Source organism: Myodes glareolus, chromosome 1 (assembly GCF_982192425.1).
Source record: "Myodes glareolus chromosome 1, mMyoGla1.1, whole genome shotgun sequence".
In the NCBI taxonomy this organism is placed as follows: domain Eukaryota; kingdom Metazoa; phylum Chordata; class Mammalia; order Rodentia; family Cricetidae; genus Myodes; species Myodes glareolus.
The window spans coordinates 17,797,858-17,820,189 of NC_142026.1; the positions used below are offsets into that span (position 1 = coordinate 17,797,858).

Here is a 22,332-nt window from a genome sequence, read left to right on the forward strand (position 1 = left end):
GAAGCCAAGTCTGGTAGTTGTTGATTTTGACGAGGGATGATGCAATTTATTTGTTAGTTTTCTGCCTCATTTCACTAAGAAACGAAGGGGCCTAGAGCTGGTTGGAGAGCCAGTTCCCTTATGTGTTCTAGGGATGGTTCACAAAGCCCCAGCAATGGCCTTTCAGGCGCATCGCAGAAATGAATGCCAGTGCCCTACATATTCGTTTCTTTGGGCTGTGGATGACTGAAGCCAACCTCAAGGCCCTTTAGTAGAAAAAGGAGTTTATTGATCCAAGCTGAGCGCGCTCGGTACGGACAACTACACCTAGGTCAGCAGCTTCTCCTCCCCAGCTTGCTAAGACCAGCATGTAGACAGCTCCCCACCCTAGCACAGGGCGGGAAACAAGGCCACCACAAGAAGCCAGTTTAGGAAAAACCCATTCCATTCATAAATCACGAAGGAGATCTTTGATTGACCCTGTTCCGGCTCCATACCCCTTGAGCCAATTCTCCCTCTTAGGAGATGCAATGACAGGACTGGCTGGGGTCAGAGTCACATTGCTGTGCTTTGGGCTGGAGAGAAGAGGTGCAGGGTCCTCAACGTGAGGGAAAGGGCAGGAAAGCTTGCAGACCATGTTAAGTGACCGTGGCAATTGAAGGTACGGCCTGGGATGTGTTAAGGATCCATACAGCCTCTGAAATCCTCCCGAAGCACACAATCTAGCTTGGGAGGTGGGACCCCAAAATAACTAGAACATAACAGCTTGCACCGACTTGAAGGTTGGATAAGAATATCTGGAACTCCTTATCCACCTCGTAACCTCGTCTCGGGGATAAAAATTAGATGTTTAAATGCTCCATGTGAAAGGCTACAAAAAGCAAGTCCTTCACAGTTCCCCTGCTGTAGTTACATCCAGTCTGGGACGAGAGTCTAGGCAGAGCCTCACTGCGCTAAGCTACAAAACTGGGACTGACACCAGTTCCTGCTTCCTGAGCTTATTGGCGACCTGGGGGATCCCCGGCGCGGTGTTCCCAGCAGGGACCAGTACATATAAGGCATTGTTGTTGTTATTGTTGTGAGTTTTATTGTTTCCTGGGCCTGTTCAAATGACCATCGTGCAATCCTGCAAGACTGCTTGTCCCCACCCTATGACTAAGGACACTGGGATTAGGGAGGTAAAGGACATGCTGTCTAGCAACTCTTTCTTACCAGTCCTGGGCAGGACTGTAGCTCCTAATCCAGTGCTCTGTCTCTAGGCTTAAAGCTATGGGCTACTAATCTCGGGCTCTATTTCTGGAGTTTGCATTCCAGAAGGCTCAGTCCTAAGAGAGACCTATAGAGGGCAGGGAAGGTGAAGAGCCACAGAAATGTGCCTGGAGAAATGTAGATGTCCTTAGGAGCCAGTGACTGCCCTGGGCTGAGTGGAGGGGGAAGCGCAAACCCACTTGAGGGCTTCATCTCTGTTGGGGTTGTGGAGTAATAGAAGCTTGTCACCCCTCCCCTGTCTTCCTTGGATCTATATCTCCTCAGGTACCTGCCCCCCACCCAGAACCCCTCTCCTGGTACCTTGCTTCCGAGCCCATGCATTCATCCCCCTCTGTCACTACCAGCTCTGGTATTTCTCCTTGGCAGCTGTTGCTGCCAGGGAGACGGCTGGGTTGACGTGCTGGCTCCTGACAAAACACAAGCCCCTGGTGTGAGTGGGTGTGGGTGGGTAGGGGGATGAATCAGAGAAGGGGGTGAGGGAGACAGGGGCTGCAGGAGTCAGGCGAAGGCAATGCAGGGGAGTGGTGTGACTACGTACAATCGGACACAGCCATCAGACTCTTTCTGAAAATTATCTTGCTGGTTATAAACTTGAGGGAAACAGGAGGCCTACACTCCTCCAGAGGGAAACTGAGATTCCGATCTAGAGTTCAGGCGTCAGTAGTATGCATAAGCAGTCAGAGACACTGGCCAGGGTAACTCTTTTGTGCCCCCCACCCCCAGGCCTGCCTAGAAATCCCTTGATGGGCTAGTAGACTCCTGTCTGGCCTTTACCCCCAGTGGTTGGAAACCTCAGCGTCTTCTAGCAACTTTTGGAAATAAATTACTTCAGAATTTCTTCTTGTCCCATTTCAACGACCTAAAAATCTCTTCTTGGAGAAAATAGGAGGCCTCAAACAAATGAAGATCTCTAGCCAGCTTTCCCCCAATAAGGTAGGTTTCCAAATGTAAAAAGAGTCCAGCCTAGGATCTCCTGTCAGCTAGCTACCCTGTGAAACCCAGCAGGCCTGCCTGTCTTCTGTCCTCTTGGGGCGGCTCAGGGGCGCAGGCCTCTTGCAGGGGAGCTGGCCTCCCCGCCCCCTCGCTTGAGGCCGCCCTTTCCTGGCAGGACAGAGGGATCCTGCAGCTGTCAGGGGAGGGGCAGCGGGGGGGGGGGTGATGTCAGGAGGGCTACAAATAGTGCGGACGGCTAAGGGGCCCTGTCTCCCATCTTCATATTCACTCTCCAGCCGGCTGCCTGCCCGCTGCCTCCTCCGTGCGTCTGCCCAGCCTCGTCCACGCCGCCACCATGAGCCAGGCCTATTCGTCCAGCCAGCGAGTGTCCTCCTACCGCCGCACCTTCGGTGGAGCCCCGAGCTTCTCGCTCGGCTCCCCGCTGAGCTCTCCCGTTTTTCCTCGAGCAGGCTTCGGCACCAAGGGCTCCTCGAGCTCAGTGACATCCCGCGTGTACCAGGTGTCGCGCACGTCGGGCGGGGCCGGGGGCCTGGGGTCTCTGCGGGCCAGCCGGCTGGGGACCACCCGCGCTCCATCCTATGGCGCGGGCGAGCTGCTGGACTTCTCGCTGGCCGACGCAGTGAACCAGGAGTTCCTGGCCACACGCACCAACGAGAAGGTGGAGCTGCAAGAGCTCAATGACCGCTTCGCCAACTACATCGAGAAAGTACGCTTCTTGGAGCAACAGAATGCCGCGCTCGCCGCCGAGGTCAACCGGCTCAAGGGCCGCGAGCCGACTCGCGTCGCGGAGCTCTACGAGGAGGAGATGCGTGAGCTGCGGCGCCAGGTGGAAGTGCTCACCAACCAGCGCGCCCGCGTCGACGTGGAGCGTGACAACCTGATCGACGACCTGCAGAGGCTCAAGGCCAAGTGAGGGCCCAGCGCCTTCCAGATCTTTCCCTTTCACCCCATCCCCCTGCAGGGAACTAGGCACCCCTTCCGGGAGCCTGGGACCCTCCTCACCCTATGCTTGGAGAAGGTCATTCCCCGGTATTCACTACCAAGAGCTGGACCCCGGATCTTTCTATAGCTCCTTCTATGTAACACTGGAGTAGTTTTCTTGGGGAGGTAGAAGAAATGGTGGCCCTTGGGAGGCTTATTGCACTGGTGGTATTGTGATGACCACTAACAGGGGCGAGGTAGAGGGCCAGCCAGCGCCTGGTCAGAGGGAGAAGAGACTGGTAGGAGCTGGAAAGCTGGGTGACCTGGGAAGGGCAGGTAGAGGGAACTCAGACTGTAACTTTCAGCTCAGTGATAAGGCCCTAGGAAGGAGTGAGGTGGGGAGCTTGGCCGCCGGGCCTAGCTGAGGCTGTGCTATTGCACTAGGTAAACGAATAGGCTTGAGTAAAGGGGACGGCGGGTAAGGCCTGTGGCCCTTTTAAACTCAAGAAGACCAGCCCATTTCCACCGTGATCCAATAAGAAAAGGCTGAGCGGTTCCGATATGGGGGCACACCCCCGTAATTCCAGCGCTTGGGAGGATGATCTGGAGGATTGCTATGAGTTTTAGGCAAACTGGGGTACAGAGCAAGTACCAAGCCAACTGGGCTTATGTAGCAAGGCTTGTTTTAGACAATTTTTAAAAAATCGAAAAGCAAAATAGGCTTTGTATATTTACGGTCCTGCTTCTGTTTACCCAACTGAGCAAAGTCAACTTCTTGCCCTCAAAGTCACAAGCATTTATTTAGCAGTTACATGGGTCAGGCTAGGCCTGAGAACACAGAGTTGGATAAAATAAAACACAGTTCCTAACCCCAGGGAGGTCAATCTATTTGGGACATAGACTTCAAGGGTGTGGCTGCGGGGCTGAGACTGAGCTACTTCCTGCCCCCACCATGGGCGGGGCCTCTACTTTTTTTTTTTCTTCTTGGGCCTCTTGTTTCTACCCAGCAACCAGTGCTTGTCCCTGTGTCCTGAGCTGGCTCCCTGCTAGGTCCCTAGTCAGTGGTTTCTATTGATGGCTCTGTCCCTCACTATTTGCCTGTGTGTGTGTCCTCCCTAGGCTACAGGAGGAAATCCAGCTGAGAGAAGAAGCGGAGAACAACTTGGCTGCCTTCCGAGCGGTGAGCCTTCTCTGGCCCCCAGCAGCCATCTCTCTTTTCTCCGCCCTGGCTCCACTTGAGCTGTTCCAGGCCCTAACATCGTTGCTTCCCTTATCCAGGATGTAGACGCAGCCACTCTAGCTCGCATCGACCTAGAGCGCAGAATTGAATCACTCAACGAGGAGATCGCATTCCTTAAGAAAGTGCACGAAGAGGTAAGTACCATGGCCCTTGGGTGATGGCAAAAGCAGCCGGACAATGGGGCGGACTCTGACATGGAGGTGTGAGGGTGCTTTGGGAGGGTCGGGAAGGAGACTGACGGTCAAGCTGTGTCCTGCAGGAGATCCGTGAGCTTCAGGCCCAGCTTCAGGAGCAGCAGGTCCAGGTGGAGATGGACATGTCCAAGCCAGACCTCACAGCAGCCCTCAGGGACATCCGGGCTCAGTACGAAACCATTGCGGCTAAGAACATCTCTGAAGCCGAGGAGTGGTACAAGTCCAAGGTCGGTGATCTGGCCTGGGGACCCTGGTACATCCTCTACCTCCGTGTGAGGAGATGCTTCCTGCCCCTGCACCGTGGAGTAGGGCGAGCCTGGAATTTCCATACGCCCTCGCCCACACTGCATCCCGTTCCTCTCCACCTCAGAGCCCCGCCCCTTTCTCTGCCCTCAGGTTTCTGACCTGACCCAGGCAGCCAATAAGAACAATGATGCGCTGCGCCAGGCCAAGCAGGAGATGATGGAGTACCGACACCAGATCCAGTCCTACACCTGCGAGATTGATGCCCTCAAGGGCACCGTGAGTCCCTCCCCATTCCCACAGGCTCGGCCTCTTTCTTTCACAGCTTAGTTCCACACCCTTGCTCTGTGACACTTTGAGCCCCTCTGGGGCCTCCATCTCCTCAAGTGTACAGAGAGGTAAAGGCAGGTGGGTGGATTCCTATCACCCATCTTATAAAGAATCAGAGGACTCCTGGGGAGTCTCCTTGTGTAGGGTTGGAGGACTACTATAGATGCTCCTTATTAGATGGCCTCTTAAGACTTCTCTAGAGCTCAGGGCTCCATGGCTAAAAAAGAAGCCTTTGACGATTCTTCTGCCTGGCCACGATTGTGTGGAGTTGCTTCCGAGCTCCAACACTGGGTCTCTTCCCACCCCCATTCTCTAGCGCCCTTCTTCCTAGATATGCTCCGGACCTACCTATTCCTGACTTGGGCCCCCTCACCCCCTGCAGAACGACTCTCTGATGAGGCAGATGAGGGAGCTGGAGGATCGCTTTGCCAGCGAGGCCAGTGGCTATCAGGATAACATCACACGCCTGGAGGAGGAGATCCGGCACCTGAAGGATGAGATGGCTCGCCACCTGCGGGAGTACCAAGACCTGCTCAATGTGAAGATGGCCTTGGATGTGGAGATAGCCACCTACCGGAAGCTGCTGGAGGGCGAGGAGAGCCGGTGAGGATTTAGGTGCAGGGTAGGATGCTGGGAGCCCGGTTCATCATAGGTGATCTCAACAAGACCTAGAAACAGTTCTACACGCAAGGCCACTATTCTGCCCATCACAGAAAATTAACCAGGGCCACCTGGGTAAAGCGAGATGTAATTAACAGCATTTTATAAAAAGAGAAATGTAAGTATTCCCTTATCTACCTTTAGGATTAAGAACCCGCAGCATAAAATCATATTCAGCAATCAGTAATAAAATATTACTGCCAGTCTAGGGAGAGATGAAAGCGAGTGGGAAATGGTGAGGAAGGAAAGGGAGGGGTCTGCGAGAGACAAACAGAAATGAGGCAGGAAGCCTTGAACGTGAAAGGCCTTTGAGAGAGGAGGCTAAAGGGAGCGCACACGCAAGCACACACACACAAAGGAAAAGACACAGATGATGTGCTCGGAGCATCCCACCCGAGCTCCAGACGTGACCAACAAGAGGCTAAGAGAGTCTTCTGGGAGACAGACAGAAAGACTGTGAATTTGGATTTGACTGGCAGTTACATGGAGCTAGACGCTTCTCAAAACTCTCTAGATGTACCCTAAAAGTTTGCCTATTTCATTGTATGTAAGTTAACATCAATTTCAGACAGATCCATTAAGCCAAGAAATGTTATCATCAATACTCATAAAAGTGTGGCAGCCATGCTTATGTATGGACTTACTAGGAGAATTTTTTTTTTTTGCTTTGTTTTGTTTTTTTGTTTTTCGAGACGGGGTTTCTCTGTGGCTTTGGAGCCTGTCCTGGAACTAGCTCTTGTAGACCAGGCTGGCCTCAAACTCACAGAGATCCTCCTGCCTCTGCCTCCCGAGTGCTGGGATTAAAGGCATGCGCCACCACTGCCAGGCTGAGAATTTTTTTTTTTAATAGGAAATTTAAGGTTTTTATTTGTTTCTTTCTTTTGAGAAGGACTGAAGGTAGCTCAGGCTGGCCTCAAACTTGCTATGTAGTTCAAGGTCATCCTTGGACTACCTTCCTCTTGTCTCCTTTTCCTTAATGCTGGGACTTGAACAGGCTGTGCCAGCATGCCTGGTTTATATGGCACGGGGATCGAACCACAGCTTAGTGCATGCTAAGCAAGCCCTTAACCAACCCAGTTACATAAGCAGTCCCTGAGTTTTGTAGAATGACATCTACATCTAACACAGCATGGATGACCTTTTAAGGTAGCTGGGGCCAGATGCCCTTTTCTAGCCTGGGCATGGATGGCCCACTCCCGGATCTGGACCGCCTAGAGGGTGGACACAAAGCGAGTGTCACAGCTGCCGTCCATGCCTCCTCTAGTGCCAGGAGCAAGGAGGTCCTGGGGACCTGGAGGGTACAGTGGGGTTAGGCACCTTGGTGTCGTGCCCAAGGTCAGGATTAGAATGCGTGATCTTTCTAGAAAGGGCAATTTGTGGACAGCTAGAGTTAGTTCTTGATCTGTGCATTGTGGGTAGTGAGAGTATTGGGCTGGGGGGGAGTTGGACAGCTAGAAATGGTGATTTCAGGGAGAGATTTGAGTGTCCTTAACCCTTTGGGGACACGCTCTCTCTCTTTTCAGGATTAACCTTCCTATCCAGACCTTCTCTGCTCTCAACTTCCGAGGTGAGTGTGTGCTGGTTGTTAGAGGTGGGACTGCAGGGGCCAGGGATTCAGCTTGGGTAGCCCAAGCCTTCTAGAAGAGAAGAATGGAACCCTGGAGGAGATCAGGCATGAAAGAGAAAGAGGGCTGTGGATGCGGCACCAAGGTGGGGGTGGGGAAGTGTGGGTAGGGAGATGGGGGTGTTGGTTTCTGTGTCCTACTGTGCTGACTGCATTCCCTCTACCTTCTGGATTATTGGGTCTTAAGAATCAGGATGTGTTCTGAATAGCAAACTCTGGAAGCTGTAGGGGTGTTCCCCTGGCAATAGGAGCATCCCACTCTCTGGGCAGGAAGGTACCCCTCGCTCATGATTGGTCTGGCATGCTGCCAGAGAGCACTTGGCACGCCATTCTCTGGCTGTTTGTTGAGTGCCTTGTTTGCGGGGAGCAAGACGTTGGATGCACGGTTGAAAAGAGGAAGCCAAATTTTAGCCAAGCCAAACAATGAAGGGAACGAGCTTTGAGGGCATTCTGCCATTCTGACATTAGTAATATGCAGATCGAGTGGCTTCCCAACCCCGGAGAGCAGAAAAGCGCTCACTAATGATACATTAGGAAAGGGAGTCGGAGATCTTGGCAGCCTCTGCTTTCCTAGATCAAACCTTTTACATCTTCGATGTTCATTTCCATCAGGAAAAATACATGCTGTGCTCCATCGAGTCAAACGTTCATTACAGGCTACTTGCTTGCTAAGGGATTCACGAGCGCCAAACTCCCCACACCAGGGAACTAAATGTGACCCCCACTATGAAACCCAGACTTCTCTTTTCACTTAGTTGTTTATTCAGTTACCGAGTATGCATTTTGCATATAAAATCACTTCTGCTGCAAATCAGTAGCCCTGAGCTACTAAGGGAGGCATCATGGCTGCTGTTTCCCAGAGAGGAAACTGAGGCACAGTAGGGCCAGTGGATCAGCACAGTCAGTCGGTGATCAGCTTTTGCATTAAGACATCAAACAGAGAAGAAGAACTGAAGCCTCTAAGTTCCTCCAATGGGTCCACAGGCCTTGGCTCTGGGCTCTCTGCCTTAGAGGAGGGTTCAAGGATATATACTTATGCAGGACTCTTCTGGAAATCCAGAGACGGAGAGGGAATAAAGAGGGCTAGGGAACACGTGTACTGTGTCTGGGCCTTGGGTCCCCTGCCATCCTGCACCAGCATTCTCAACATCATCTTTTGGCTCTTGAAGTCATGTCTTCAGCAGCAATGGCCCAGGCTCTACAGAACCATCTGTTGGGTGCTGAGTTCAAGGATCAGGTCTTGAAGAAGTCAGGTTGCCACGAGGAAGGTGGAAATTAGCTAGAACAATGCAGCCGGGGTGGAGTTCCATCCGTAGTGCAGCCTAGATATGAACTTAGCCAGGCTGAGCGTGTGGTGGGTTTATTACAGAAACCAGCCCTGAGCAAAGGGGTTCTGAAGTCCACACTAAAAAGACAGTGATGATCAAGACCATTGAGACCCGAGATGGAGAGGTGAGTGATCCGTTGGACCCCTTGTCCTTGGTGGGAGTGATGGGGGTATCTGCCAGCCAGGTGTCTTTCACCAGCTGGGTGACTGATTCCCTACCCTGAATGGGGTGAGAAGGTCCTGCTGCCTTGGGATGCAGTAAATGGGGCTGAGGCTTCTCCTAGGCAGCAATGGACGGACTGGACTTCTCTACCCGCTTAGGTCGTCAGCGAGGCCACACAGCAACAACACGAGGTGCTCTAAGCCGGACACTGTCCTGGCCCCATCTTCACTGCCTCCTGAAACCAGCCTCTTCCACTCCCGGATGCCACACCCATTCACTCTCCTCCACTCACAGCCTCTGACCCCCTCCTCACTGATCACCCCCTCTTCCTGCTGCCCAGGAAACACAGGCACCTCTGCAGACCTTACCAGGAGTCCTGGCTGTCGGCAGTTGTCAATCCTGGCTCTTCAGATAGAACCCAACTCGAGTCATGGCCCTTTCCTTCCCACCCTCGTAACCTCAGCCTCTAGCCTTTGGCTTTGGAGAGGGTACCAGAGAGGGGGTTGGGATCTGCAGGATCAGGACGGAGCTTTACGGACATCCCCACATTCGACCCCCAGCCTGGGTCAGAGACAGAGCGAAGCCTTCTCAGCTGAGACGGAGAGAGGGGGGGCTGAAAAATGTCCCAGTGGCCCCTCTCTCTCCCATCCCAGCCCAGGATGGGCCTAGAAGAGCTGGGGCTGTAAGAGGGAACCCGAAGGTGCTGGATGTGGGAGCAGGAGATACAGAAGGAGAGCAGATGGGTGAGGAGCTAGAGGGGAAAGAAGAGAGAGGCAGAGAGTGGGCTCAGGCTGGTGGGGGGGTCCCACCTCCCGCACCAGCCACTCCCACTGCAGGGGCCCTGGACAGAAACAATAAAGAGCCAAGCACAAACCTACGCACTCCTGCTGTCTTGCCTGATGAGTCTCTTGGGGGCCCTGGACCCTGCCACACCCCCATTACCCTGAGATGGACTGTGTCACCCTCTTGCCCACCTAGACTGCCCTGTGGGCCTTCCAGCGCTGCAGTCTATGGTAGTATAAGGGAGGTGAGATAAGGGGCTTCTGTTGAAAAGTCACAGTGCCTCCTCCTGAAGCCTCCTGCCCTATCTTCAGGTCATCCGGACATCTGGGTGAAGGTAGGGATGGGGACAGCTCTCTCCCACAGATTGGTTGTGAAGAATGCTCCCAAGGCTCCCAAGTCCTTTTCCCCAAAGAGACAACACTATCTCATACAGCCCAGACTGGCCCCAAACTCCCTCTGTACCCAAGGTTTGACTTTAAACTCTTGATCTTTTTGCTTCAGTCTCTCAAGTGCTACTTAACCCTTTCTAAGGCTCTTTAATGCACAGAGCCCAGTCCAGGCAAAAATAACAATGTTCAAAAGAGAGCAGACAGAATTTTTACTTGGATAAGAAGGCTGAACACTCTGAGAAAATGTCAGCCCATCCTTCATCCATATGCAATTCCAGTGGAATGCAGTCTAAATTAAAATACCAAAGGGAGCCAGGGGAGGTGTGCTGCCTGTACTCCTAGAGGAGGTACTCCTCAAGAGGCAGAGGCTTGAAGGCCTCAGGTTCAAGGCCAACCTGAGCTACCTAGTGAGTCCCTTGTGTAAAAAACAAAAACAAATCCAAACAACAACACCCGAGAACAAACAAAAGGAAGATTTGAGAGAGTTGGGAAAAGTGAGAGGGGTGTATAGGAGTAAGAAAGAAAGAAAGGAAGGAAGGAAGGAAGGAAGGAAGAAAGAAAGAAAGAAAGAAAGAAAGAAAGAAAGAAAGAAAGAAAGAAAGAAAGAGGAGAAACTAAAATAAAACACGTGTAAGTATTATGAGGCTGTGATAACTGAGCCTTCCTAGTGCTGAGACCTCTAATACAGCTCCTCATGTTGTGGTGACCCCCAACCATAAAATTTCTTTGTTGCTACTTTGTAACTGTAAGTTAGTTACTGCTGTGAATCATAATGAAAACATCAGATACACAGGATATCAAAGGGGTCATGACCCACAGGTTGAGAACCGCTGATTTAGAAAGTTTCACTAATGAAAAGGTACTGTAGAAGACGTTAATGTAACAAAACAAGCTTCACATACGTATGTATGTGTGTGTTTAGGGAGGCATTTCAATCTATGAGGGAAGACTTAATAATTTAGAGATAGTTGAGTAGTCCAAAGGTCTGGGGGCAGGGAATGAAGGTGGTCTTTCTTCCACTTCTCCCTAAAACATATTTCAGGTCAGTGAGAGATTTAAGGAACATAAGCCCTGAGACCTGACGCTCCTCCCATACCTGAGCGACTGCCCTTTAAAGGAGAGGGAAGAGTACAGAAAGCCAAAGAATGAACACGTACAGGTCTCAGGTGAATAAACCAGTGAGGCTTTAGCCTTAAAGTCCCTACCAGTCATTCTGAAGGAGTTTTCTCAAAACTTCCCAAATCCTTTCGGGGAGTGTTGTCTTCTCCTTTTGGATATACCCTTGTTTTACCAGTTCCCCACTTTCCTGAAGCAGGCCCATTTGGAGGATCCACCCCGAGTGCCACCTCTGCCACCTGGTCACTTCCGTCTCCCACATGCTCTCATGGAATCAGCCTCCCAGAGTACAAGGACTAGGATGACATTCAGTGTCTTTACGGGGCGGGGCGGATAGAGCAGCAAGCATAAACAAGGAGCTGTCTGTCTTGGAAACGCAAATGTGTGCTGACTTCCCTGGAGAATGTCTGGGCTGAGGGCCTGGCCTTGGTGGATGAGGCTGCAGTGGCCCTCTGGAAGAAATTTCTAGAGCCTCATGGCCTTTCCTTCACCCGAGGGAATGCAGTGCACTCCTCTGTTCCACACAGGGCAAAAGGATACATAGGTCGGGGTTGGGGGCTGACTCACTATCCTAAAATAACACTCTGGTCCTTAGGGTGGGGGGCACTGGGGTCCCAGACTCAATCAGACCTCAGTCTTCCTCATGTAGGAATCCCCCTTCTCGGCTCATCCTACCCCATCATTTGTGGCCGTTCTCTAGAGACCCCTCTATGGAGGATGCTCCGAAGGGACGCCTTTCCTTCACACACCTGCCTCCTGTAACTACTTTTGCCTGTCCTCAGACAGGAGGCCAATCCTGCCGCCCACACCCAAAGGGTACGTACATTCTGAGTAGAGCTTTTCTGAGCCTGTTCCCATGAGCGAGCAGTGACGGAGAGAGAATGGGGCAAACAAACCCTAGAAGGTCCACGTCGCGCATGGTCATGTACCTGGAGCCAGGTCTTCAGCGCACCTCACCCCAGTTGCTTCCATGGCAAAACCTCCCCCTGTTCCTGGAGACGCTGTGGAGCGTTGTACAAGACTGTGCACCAAGAAGGGAACAGACTGACTTTCAGAGGCTTCTTGTAGCCTGAAGGCCAGGCTCAGGCTAGTTCCAATTCCCTCCGAGGAGGAGAGCAGAAAGGACTGTAGAGACAGCTAGATCCCAGTGGGCACTCTCCTATCCCATCTGTCCACTCTGGCTGAACTCCAGCCCTGCCCTCTGAGGTCACTCCTTTCCCCCCTCCGTCCCCTCTACTCAGCTCACCAGGGCACATATGCAAATGAATCAGTGATCTTTGATACAACACCTAAAAATGTCAGCAGCCCAGGGACACCTTTTGCCTGTTTTATTCACTACTATGTCCCATGCACCCCAAAGAGTACTTGGTACACAGTAGCTACTCATTAAATATTTCAATGCTTCTTGAATGAATACCCACTGGGCACATTTATTTACTTTTCTCTATATTAAATATTCACTAGGAAGGGCTGGTGACAGTCACTTTTTCACCGATTCAGTGGACATTTACTGAGATTTCCCCTCACTCCATGAGCACATAGTAAGTCATTAAGACTTGGAGGATGGGGCTGGAGAGATGTCTCGGCAGATGAGAACACTGGCTGCTCTTCTAGGGGACCAGGATTGGATTCTCTTCCCGGCACCCATAAGGCAGCTTACAAGCACCTGTAACTCTAGTCTCAGAGGATCTGATTCCTTCTTCCAGCCTCTGTAGGTACTGCGTACACATGGTACATAGATATTCACAAGCACTCTTATATGTAAACAAAATAAATAAAATCTAAAAAAAAAAAAAAGCAAAATCAAAAACGCAAAGCAACAAAACAAGATTTTAAAAACCACTCAGAGGAGCCAAGCACAACTGTTCCTAGCACTGGGGAGGTTGAGGAACACCATTTTGAGTTTAAGACCTGACTGTTCTACATAACAAGTTCCAGGTTGACCTCTCAAAACAAACAAACAAAAACAGCAAGCAGAAACAACTTAGATGAAACGTTCCTTGGCCCAGAGAGGTGGCATTATCCACCAAGGTCACACAGCCATCTGTAGCAGAGGGAGAAAGGGCCTCTGGAGCCCAGCTTTCTTTCCATGACACCAAAGACTTGTGATGAGAAGGCAGGGGAATCTGGCAGCGGGCACACCCAGCCTGGCGCCAGGATACAGGGTGCTATGGGGCTCATTCGGAGGAACAGACAAACACCTTACAGCCAGCGATCTTGAGCAACTGGCCTGACCGCAGCCTGACCTTTTCCAATTGTCTTAGCTGGGCCAGCCTGGTCCAGGAGAGGGCGCCAGCGACCAGCAGGGGCCTGAGTCTTCTCTACCCAGACCCATAGACCCTTGAGAGCAAGTCAAGGGATACCTCAGAGTGGACACAGAAGTCAGACTACAAGCCATGTTCCAGGCTCTGTGCCAGGGCCTTTTAAATAGTTAATATTCATTTTAATATTTAATATAATTTAATACCATCACAACATAGGTCAGATCGTGTAATTCTTCCCCTCAAAACCCAGAGATGCCTTCCCATTTTGTTGGGAATAAAAGCACCATGACCCACAAGATGCTAGATCATCTGGCCTTTCCAAGCTACATGATCCATTTTACCCTGACTCTGTATTCATTTCCTCCAGTCTTGCTGGTCTTCTGGCCCTGTCCAGAATCATCCAGGTACATCCACATGGGCTGAAATGACCCTGCACGGCACCCTTCCTTTCCTCATTCTTTCAAGGCTGATTCCACTGTTGCTGTGGAGGTGAATCCAATTACCCTATATTATTTTATTTTATTTATTTTTGAGACAGGCCTTCATTGTATAGCCATGACTGATCTGGAATTCCCATCTTCCTGCCTAAACCTTCAAAATGCTCGAACTGCAGGCATGTACCAATGCAGGCACTCCAACCACCCCATTTTAAGGCACACCTCCACCGCATTTGTATCCCCACTCTGTGCTGAGTCATCTACACAGTATTTCTCTCCTCAGTCTCTACGCTGTCTCTGTTGCTCTGTTGTCAAATGTCTGTCTTCTCCAATACACGCAACCCCAAGGACTGGCATCTTTATCTGTTTTGTCCACTGCACGTTCTGGGCCAATGGAATGGTGCCAACCTCATAGGAAGAACTCAAGAAATGTTTGCTGGAGGAGCAAATACACCCAAAGTTTGGCCACCCCCACGCATAGATGAGGAAACTGAGGTTTAAAGACGTAAGTGAATCATCTGCTGCATTCCCTATGGTGAGGCATGGTGTTAGCTAAATGGCTTTGGGTGGTGGGTTTTGTGTATGTGTGTGGAAGGTGTGGCATGTAGGTGTACCACCATGTGTGCATGCACATGTTGGAGTGTCTTCTCTATTGCTTTTCACCTTACACTTTAAGATAGGTTCTCTGTCTGAATCTGGAACATCCTAATTCAGGTAGGTTGACTGGTTGGCTTGTGAGTCCCTAGGATCAACCTGTCTCTCCCCTTTAACACTAAGGTAGAGATACATGTCGCTGTACCTGGATTCTACATGGCTGCTGGAGCCCTGATCACCCACCCTCCTGCTCACACAATAAGCACTTTACCACTGAGCCATTCTCCTCTGCTGACTGCAAGCTTAAAAACAAACTGAAACATCGTCTATTCCTTTGTTCTGTGTATTATGCCTTCTCCCATATTTTTAAAAACCTTTTTAGAATTCAACTTACACTGTAGAATTCAATTCATCATTGGAGGTTGCCGGGGACTGGTAGACAGGGTGTGGCTGACGACAAAGAGGATGCACATGTGAATATTTAGGGTGATGGACTGCTTTGTATGTTCCTGGAGTAGCAAATACACAATTTCATGCATTTGTCAAAACCCAGGGAACTGCACATCACAAAGAGCCAGCTTTAATGTATGCGAACTACATGAAAAGTCATTCCCTAAGGCTCTTAATCTTTATGGACATAATTCAGCGTTTAAATTGTTTCTTCTGTACCGTGCGCCTGGGAATGCATGCTCACGCTCACAAGCACCATTGCACACATACATGCCCGCCCCCTCTGCACACACACGCCTGCGCACATGCACACTTTGACTTCAGTTTCATTTAGAAGATGGTTTATTTACCCAACCAACAAGTCAAGAATGCTTTCCCCCATCTCTGAACGACCCTGGTTTTCAACTCTTTCCAGGGTTCATCCCTTTAGAGCTCAAAATCAGGTCTGAATCTCTAAAGGGATGTGTGTGTGTGTGTGTGTGTGTGTGTGTGTGTGTGACTGCAGGTGGAACTGAGGGTCTCGGAAATTCTATGCAAGCCCTCTAATATTGAGGTTCTCCCCAGATCCTATATCTTAAATTTTTTTGTTGCTGTTTTGAAATGTAAATTAATATGCTGCTTTCAGAAATAACACAGAAAGCTCCTGTGGACACTTCACTTGGGTAATTCCAGTGGTGACATCCTGTATGAATACCAGGAGAGTGTCAGTGGTGTGGTATATCCATCCACCTTATCAGATCTACCGGTTTTATACGCACTCTTGTTTATATTTGTGTCTCCCCAGGGGGTTTCTCTTTCCTGGACTAGAAGAGCTTCTACACTATTGTCCAAAAGGTCTGTGTGGGTCTCAGGCTAGACCCACTAACTGCTAGCCCTTGACCTCTGACCTCCATGTGGGAAGCCTCTCTCTGCCTTGACACGTTTCCTGCCCTTCCCGGTTGATGTGCCCTTCAGAGTGGGTACAGCCGAGAAAACTGGGTACCTGGGAAGATGGCGAGGGACTGCAACCTGGGTCTAGTGGCCTGGGCACCTGTCTCTTCGTGTATGTGTGTGTATGTGTATGTGTGTGTGTGTGTGTGTGTGTGTGTGTGTGTGTGTGTGTGTGTGTGTTGGCTGTGCATATGCCGGATATGCCGGTATCAAACCTTCACAAGTTTGGACAAAGGAATCATCTACTACAGCTTGCAGTCAGTCACAGCGCTTCCTGCCTACCGAATGGAGTCCTTAATGATCAAAGCTTTTGCCCTCATCCACACAGTAAGCCCTCCAAACCCCTCTTCTACCCCATTCTCCTCATGCTGTCCCGCGGTCTCCACTGCCCTCGCTGCTGTTTGCTGCTGGTTGCAGTCCTAGCTCACTACCGCTTCTACAGGTGAGAGCAGATCCTTGTGAAAGGATCCCTAGGGACCTGGCCGGTGAAGGTGGGTGGTGGTGGTAGTCAGTGCAGGACAAAGTAGGAGCCAAAAGTCCACCGGAACTCCAGTGTCTGGGTCTTGGTGCTTACCAGCTGTAATGGAGGTGCTGGGAGAGCCCACTAGTCCCTCTGCTCACTCCACTGGGGCCTGTCCCTCCGTGAACATCTCAGACATCTCCTCTGGACCTTTCCTCTTCCTCTCCAGCAGCCTAGTGAGGCTGGGTCGCTGGGGCTGAAGAAAGGAAGTGGGCCTGAACCCAGGGGTAACTCAACTCCCCTGCTCACGCAGGCTGGGGGGAGGGGGGCAGACATACTGTGGGGGGAGGAGATTCTTTTAGGCCAGCGCTGGCGATGGGGGCACTGGGAGAGAGAGAAGGAGCCACAGGGAGTCCAAGTCCCCTCCTCTGCTGCCCCCTCCCTCCACTGCTCATTCGCAACCCGAGCCGGGGGGCCTAAAAATAGTCCCCGAGGCGCAACCGCGGGCGGCCCTGGTGACCTTCTGGGTAGCACAGGCCGAAGGCGGGCAGGCAGCAGGAAGGCCGGCCACCGGCCCCACAGGACCCATCTCCTAAGGCACTATACCCCCCGGGGCGTCCTCCTGGCCAACCAGTTCTAGCGTCCCCAGACCCCCTAGTCCAGCTCACAGAGGACATGCAGAAAAGCCGGGGCACGCGAGGCGAGGACGCCGGCACGAGGGCACCTCCCAGCCCCGGGGTGCCCCCGAAGAGAGCCAAGGTGGGGGCCGGCAGAAGGGTCCTCTCCACCGGGGCAGGGGCCGGGGCGCCGGTCTTCCTGCGGCCCCTGAAGAACGCGGCGGTGTGTGCGGGCAATGATGTACGGCTGCGGGTGGTAGTGAGCGGGACACCCGAGCCTAGCCTCAGCTGGTTCCGGGATGGGCAGCTCTTGCCCACACCGGCCCCAGAGCCCAGCTGCCTGTGGCTACGGAGCTGCGGGCCACAGGACGCCGGCGTGTACAGCTGCAGCGCCCAGAATGAGCGGGGCCAGGCCTCCTGCGAGGCCGTGCTCACAGTGCTGGAGGTCAGAGGTAATGCAGAGGTGGGGCCTGCCGGGCAGGGCTGGGGGCACAGGGGTGAGACGGCTGCCCAGGCCACGCGATGCAGGTTGCAGTCCCTCGCCACCTTTCCAGGTGCCCAGTTTTCTCAGCTGTGCTCACTCTGAAGGGCAGATCAACAGGGAAAGTGTGACAAGGTAGAGACACTTCTCGCATGAAGGTCAGAGGTCAAGGGTCAGCAGTTCCGTTGGCTTAACCTGAGACCCACACAGACCTCTTGGATGATAGTACCAAAACTCTTCTAATCTAGTAGAGAGAAACGTCTTGGGGAGAATAGCTGTCTTCAGCTCCAATGACAGGCTTGAGACCAGGTGACCAGCCCCTCATGGATATGTGTATTCCTCTGAAAGGGCCAGTTCCCCTGCTCAGGGCCGCATGGGAGGAGGCTGGCCAGGGCCACATGGGAGGAGGCTGGCCAGACCTTCTCTCTTGAAGATCAACGCTGGGACAAGGATAGTGTGGTCAGGACCAGGCAAGGTGGAAGGGATCAAATGTGTATGAACAGGGTCCTGGGTTTCAGCAGAAGCTAGACATAGGAAGTGGTTGCTTGAGAATCCACGTGTGTGTATGCGCATCTCTTGTGAGTTGTGGGAGGCTCCAGACTCTGGCAGTGTTAATACAGATACACAAGATGAGGGTGGATGGAGATGGCACTGAAAGCCTGTGGGACACATCTGCCGAGGTGCCCAGGTGAGCCTCCGGAGGACACGCTCATGACTGGTGCCCTTGCTCTTCGGAAGGCAGAGTTCTAGGCTGATGTATTGAAGTGGAAGGGGAGGGGCAGGAGCCTCAGTCTTGCAGCGTGGTCCTGTTGTAGCTGGTGGAGGTGCCAGGCCAGGCTGATAGTCCTTGGGTCAATTTTGGGATGTCCCCCTTTTCAGTTTCTGAACCACATGGGCCAGCAAGATTTGGAAAATGGAATTTTTCAAAAATAGAGGAGTAGGTTTCATTTGGGAGAGATGCAAAGGGCTGGGGGTAAAGGGGAGGTGTCACTGTTCCGGTCGTTTGCTAAGGGGCATCTCATTCTACTCCATGATAAGGGTCCATTTCCTAGAGTCCAATTGTGGTCTGGCTTGTAGGTGGCCAAGGGTGGCTTCCAATTGGCCTAGAAACTGCCAGTACAGATTTCCTTAACGTGGGTGGGCCTGGGCGCCGGAACGCATTCTGAAAGATTTCTGAGCTGAAAGAATAGATTCTTATAGTTTCTATTTACCCATAATCTGGAGTAAAAGAAGTTGAAAACAACAGACTATAATTCAAAGATTAAGGTACGGGCTGGAGAGATGGCTTGGAGGTTAAGAGCACTGACCTCTCTTCCAGAGGTCCTGAGTTCAATTCCCAGCAACCACATGGTGGCTCACAACCATCTGTAATGAGATCTGGTGCCCTCTTCTGGCCTGCAAGTATACATGCAAGCAGAACACTGTATATGTAATAAATAAATCTTTTTTTAAAAAAAAAACAAAGATTAGGGTAGATAAATTTGTAAGAATGCAACTGGAAGGGAAGAGAGATGAGGTCGGGAGAAGGAAAGAGAGAGGAAGAGAATGGCGGTCATAATGCTCGTTAGATGCTGGACAGGTCTACAGAGAACTGCCGTTCCAAATGCTTCCTGGTACTGTGAAGACCAGTGTGGACCAGAGAGGAGGGAGGTCTGCCTGAGGCCAGGTCTGGTGACGACATGTCAGGACTGAGCATCCTGTTCAGTCTTCATGATCTTGGGGCCTTTCTACTACTTAAGTTCTGGGGAAGGGAAGGATGGAGGGAGGGAAGGAGAAAGAAGGAGCGAGATTGTTCAGTGTCTTAGAGTTGGCTACTAATTGGTTGGCCGGGTCTGTCTCCTGTGAAGATGAAAGCTACCTCCAACCCCCAGCAGGGCTGTTTCCTGGCTGCTTTTGAATCAGGGTGGTGCACTAGGCAGAGATAAACCCAGACTGAACATACCTAGATACAGGGGTCCAGTCTCCTGGCTGGGGCCATCTTGATGGACAGCAGGGGTGAAGGGCTTGGCATGAAGAAAGGCCTTGAGTGATGTGGGGCTGGCTTTAAAGCCTCTGACCTTCACAGTAGATGGGAAGAGGGGACTGAACTGAAGCATGTCCCCTTTGAGAGCATGCCCAGATACACACACAGACCCAAGGTGGCCAAACGGTTCTGCCGGGGGAGGGTGGCTTTGGTGATGCTGGAGGGTAAACTAGACAAGTCTGGCTTCTTCTCCTTCTGTTGCCCGTCCCTCGCATCCCTGCTCAGTGACAGCTCGTGGTTCAGGCGAGCTGAGCCAGCAGCTTGGCATCACTCAGACATCGTAGAAAACGCTCTTATTTGGAATTGACAGCACTAACATTCAAGGAACTTGAGGAAGCCAAGCAAGGACCTGGCTAGAGAAGGGAGGAGCTGCTTCCTGGCCATGATGGCTTTCTGGCTGGGTGAGACAGGGTGATCTGACGGCTCCTGGCACTCCAGAAGCTTGGGGTGTTAGTTCAGGATGGAAGGGTCTTGGCAAGTCTGCCACAGGGTGGGAGTTTTGTAAGACAGTAAAGGCAAAGGGTTTGGGTGTTGCAGGGTGTTAGGGTGGAAATAAGGGAGAAAAGTGGTGGAAATTCGGGATGCTGGTAAAATCCTTAACGTGTATTAAGGGGTGCTATCTCATTTAATTATTTAATCTTCCAAACTCCCTTATTATTATTATTTGGACTTTATTAACATACAAGACAGCCGGATTCCAGTTTACCCAAGGTTCAATGGTAGTGAGTGAGGTATCAGGGTTAGGCCTGGAATGCTGGGTCTCTGAGTCTGGTCCTCGTTGCCTGTCCACAGAAAGGAAGGTGAAGACCAAGTGAAGAGCTTCTCTCCACGCCTACCTCTATCAGTTCCCACTCCCTCTCCAGCCTGCCTCTAACACATTCTCTTGGAAGCCTCTGACCCCCATCCTTACACGGCAAGTGACCAGAACAAGTTAAGTGGTGCCCTCAGATCATGGGGCATGTGTGGCTTGAGAGGAGGCCTTCTCGCACTGCAGGGCAGGGGGTACAGAGCAACTGAGAGAAGAGGCAGTCAGGGGGAGCTGGTATGTGTTAGTTGAAGCTTTATAGTGAGGATCTGCAGACTGGTACTAATCAGAAAGGCCAGTGGTCAGCAGATGACAAAGAACCATCCTGAATACTTGAAAGCATGGAAGGGGGAGGTTCGAGTTAGTTGGAAAGAGTGACAGGTTAGGCCAGGGAAGGAGAGGAATGCAGTAGAACCAAGCCTCCAGGAAGGACTGGCCTGTAGTTAACATCTTTCCCACCTGGACCTGGACTGTCTGTATTAAAGAGCCACGAGAAACTACTGTGGAATTGGAAATGGGAAAAGAATGTCACCATCCATGTGTGCACAGCACAGTAAGTGCCAATCAGAAAAAGGAGGAGGGGCCACAGTGGAACACAGAGGAACCCTGGGAGGGAAAAGAGAGGAGCTGAGAAGCCTCCTTCACTTTTCCTGGGCAGAACAAGTCTTCCCTGAAGATCTGGGCAGAATAGGGGATAGATAGTCACTTCTCCAACAGTTTCTTGGGAACGAGCTGGGGCAGGACAGAGAGGAAGGAAAGGCTGGATGGAAGCCACTGTAGATTCACCACCTGTTCCCTACCGTTCCTTACCTTTGCTCACCTGCGATTCACTTCCGTCTACTGTGTACCAGTTGTCTACCATTTTGAGGCGGTGGGGGGGGGGGCGGGGGAGAACCAAAAGCTGTGACCAAAAGACAGACAATATGAGGCACCACCCCCTGTAGAGGAGGAGAGTTACAGAGTAGGTGAGATTAGAGGAAGGGAAAGAGAGGAGCTGAACACAGGCAGGAAAGAAAGGTGGAGGTAAAAAGACTAGTGTGTGTCGCTCGGAGGAAGGTCTGCCTGGAGACCAGGGCAGGCAGGATCTTTTAGAGATTTTCCAGCTAAGGGGAATGCTGGCAGGGCTGAAATCAGAAAGCGGCAGAGGAGCACAGATGCTCTGTCATGATAAAAACAATAAATGGACTGGTGGGGGGGCGCTCTTGCTGCGAGCCATGCCTCCCAGGCCAGTCCTTCAGGTTGCTGTAGACTCAGGGCAGGGACACAAAATCCTGCCAGTCGTTCTTCAAGCCCAGCTGTCCCATCACTCACGCCCGCTGCCCATTGGTTATTTTTGCTATGGAATGTGCCAGCCCCTCGGATTTTCCTGGGGAACAAGGGTTCATGTTACCCCCCTCTGTCCACTCAGCTCCTCCAGCTGTGAGATGGTGTATTTGGGGGTGGCCAGGGTCCTCTGGCTGGAACTAGTGTGGGCAATGCCTTCTCAGTGCACATTTTTACACATGTGTCTCCATGAGTACCATTAGCCACCTAGCTGAGAAACTAGGACACCTGTATGCAGCCAGAAGGTAGAAGGCGGATGTTAAGCCCTCCAGGTAGGATGGTACATACCTTTAATCCCAGCATATGAGAGACTGAATTTGAGGCCAGCCTGGTCTGCATAATAAACTCCAGGCCTGCCAGGGCTATAAAGTGAGACCCTGTCTCAAAACAAAATAATAATAATAATAATAATAATAATAATAATAATAATAATAATAGGATCTCAAATGTAAACAACTACAAGAGTCAGATAGAAACAGAAAATGAGGGAGGTACTGTAGTGAGCAGTTGAATGTGAGTGTGTTGTCTCGCCCTAAACCAAACCAAATTCATTGGGTCTGTTTCTGTATTTATTTCAGTGCCAAGGTTTTAAAGCAATAGGGTCAGGAGACACACGAACGAACCAGCATGTGGTTCTTTATGACATAATGGTCAATAACCTAGTCAGAGAATCCAGGCTCCCCCAATTTATTCACCGCGCATCCTGGGACAAGTGATTGCTTTGTACCTCGATCTTCCTCCTTATAGGGAATTAAA

At 51.4% G+C, this 22,332-nt stretch overlaps 2 protein-coding genes across 3 annotated transcripts in view; both read left to right on the forward strand.

Annotated features, from left to right (window-relative positions):
• The first annotated feature begins 2,435 nt into the window (after positions 1–2,435).
• Positions 2,436–9,781, forward strand: Des (desmin). The gene is made up of 9 exons (XM_048459211.3): positions 2,436–3,111; positions 4,243–4,303; positions 4,402–4,497; positions 4,623–4,784; positions 4,954–5,079; positions 5,513–5,733; positions 7,314–7,357; positions 8,784–8,866; positions 9,063–9,781. The coding sequence occupies exons 1-9, from the start codon at positions 2,537–2,539 to the stop codon at positions 9,102–9,104; spliced, it is 1,410 nt and encodes a 469-aa protein (XP_048315168.1). The 5' UTR covers positions 2,436–2,536; the 3' UTR covers positions 9,105–9,781.
• A 7,094-nt stretch (positions 9,782–16,875) lies between these two features.
• The window catches only part of Speg (striated muscle enriched protein kinase), a 57,811-nt gene continuing 52,354 nt past the window's right edge, over positions 16,876–22,332 (forward strand). For both annotated transcript variants that reach the window (XM_087904649.1, XM_087904627.1), the window contains exon 1: positions 16,876–17,396. In XM_087904649.1, the coding sequence (XP_087760775.1) occupies positions 17,003–17,396 (394 nt within the window). In that variant the 5' untranslated portion in view covers positions 16,876–17,002. The remainder of the gene's footprint in view (positions 17,397–22,332) is intronic.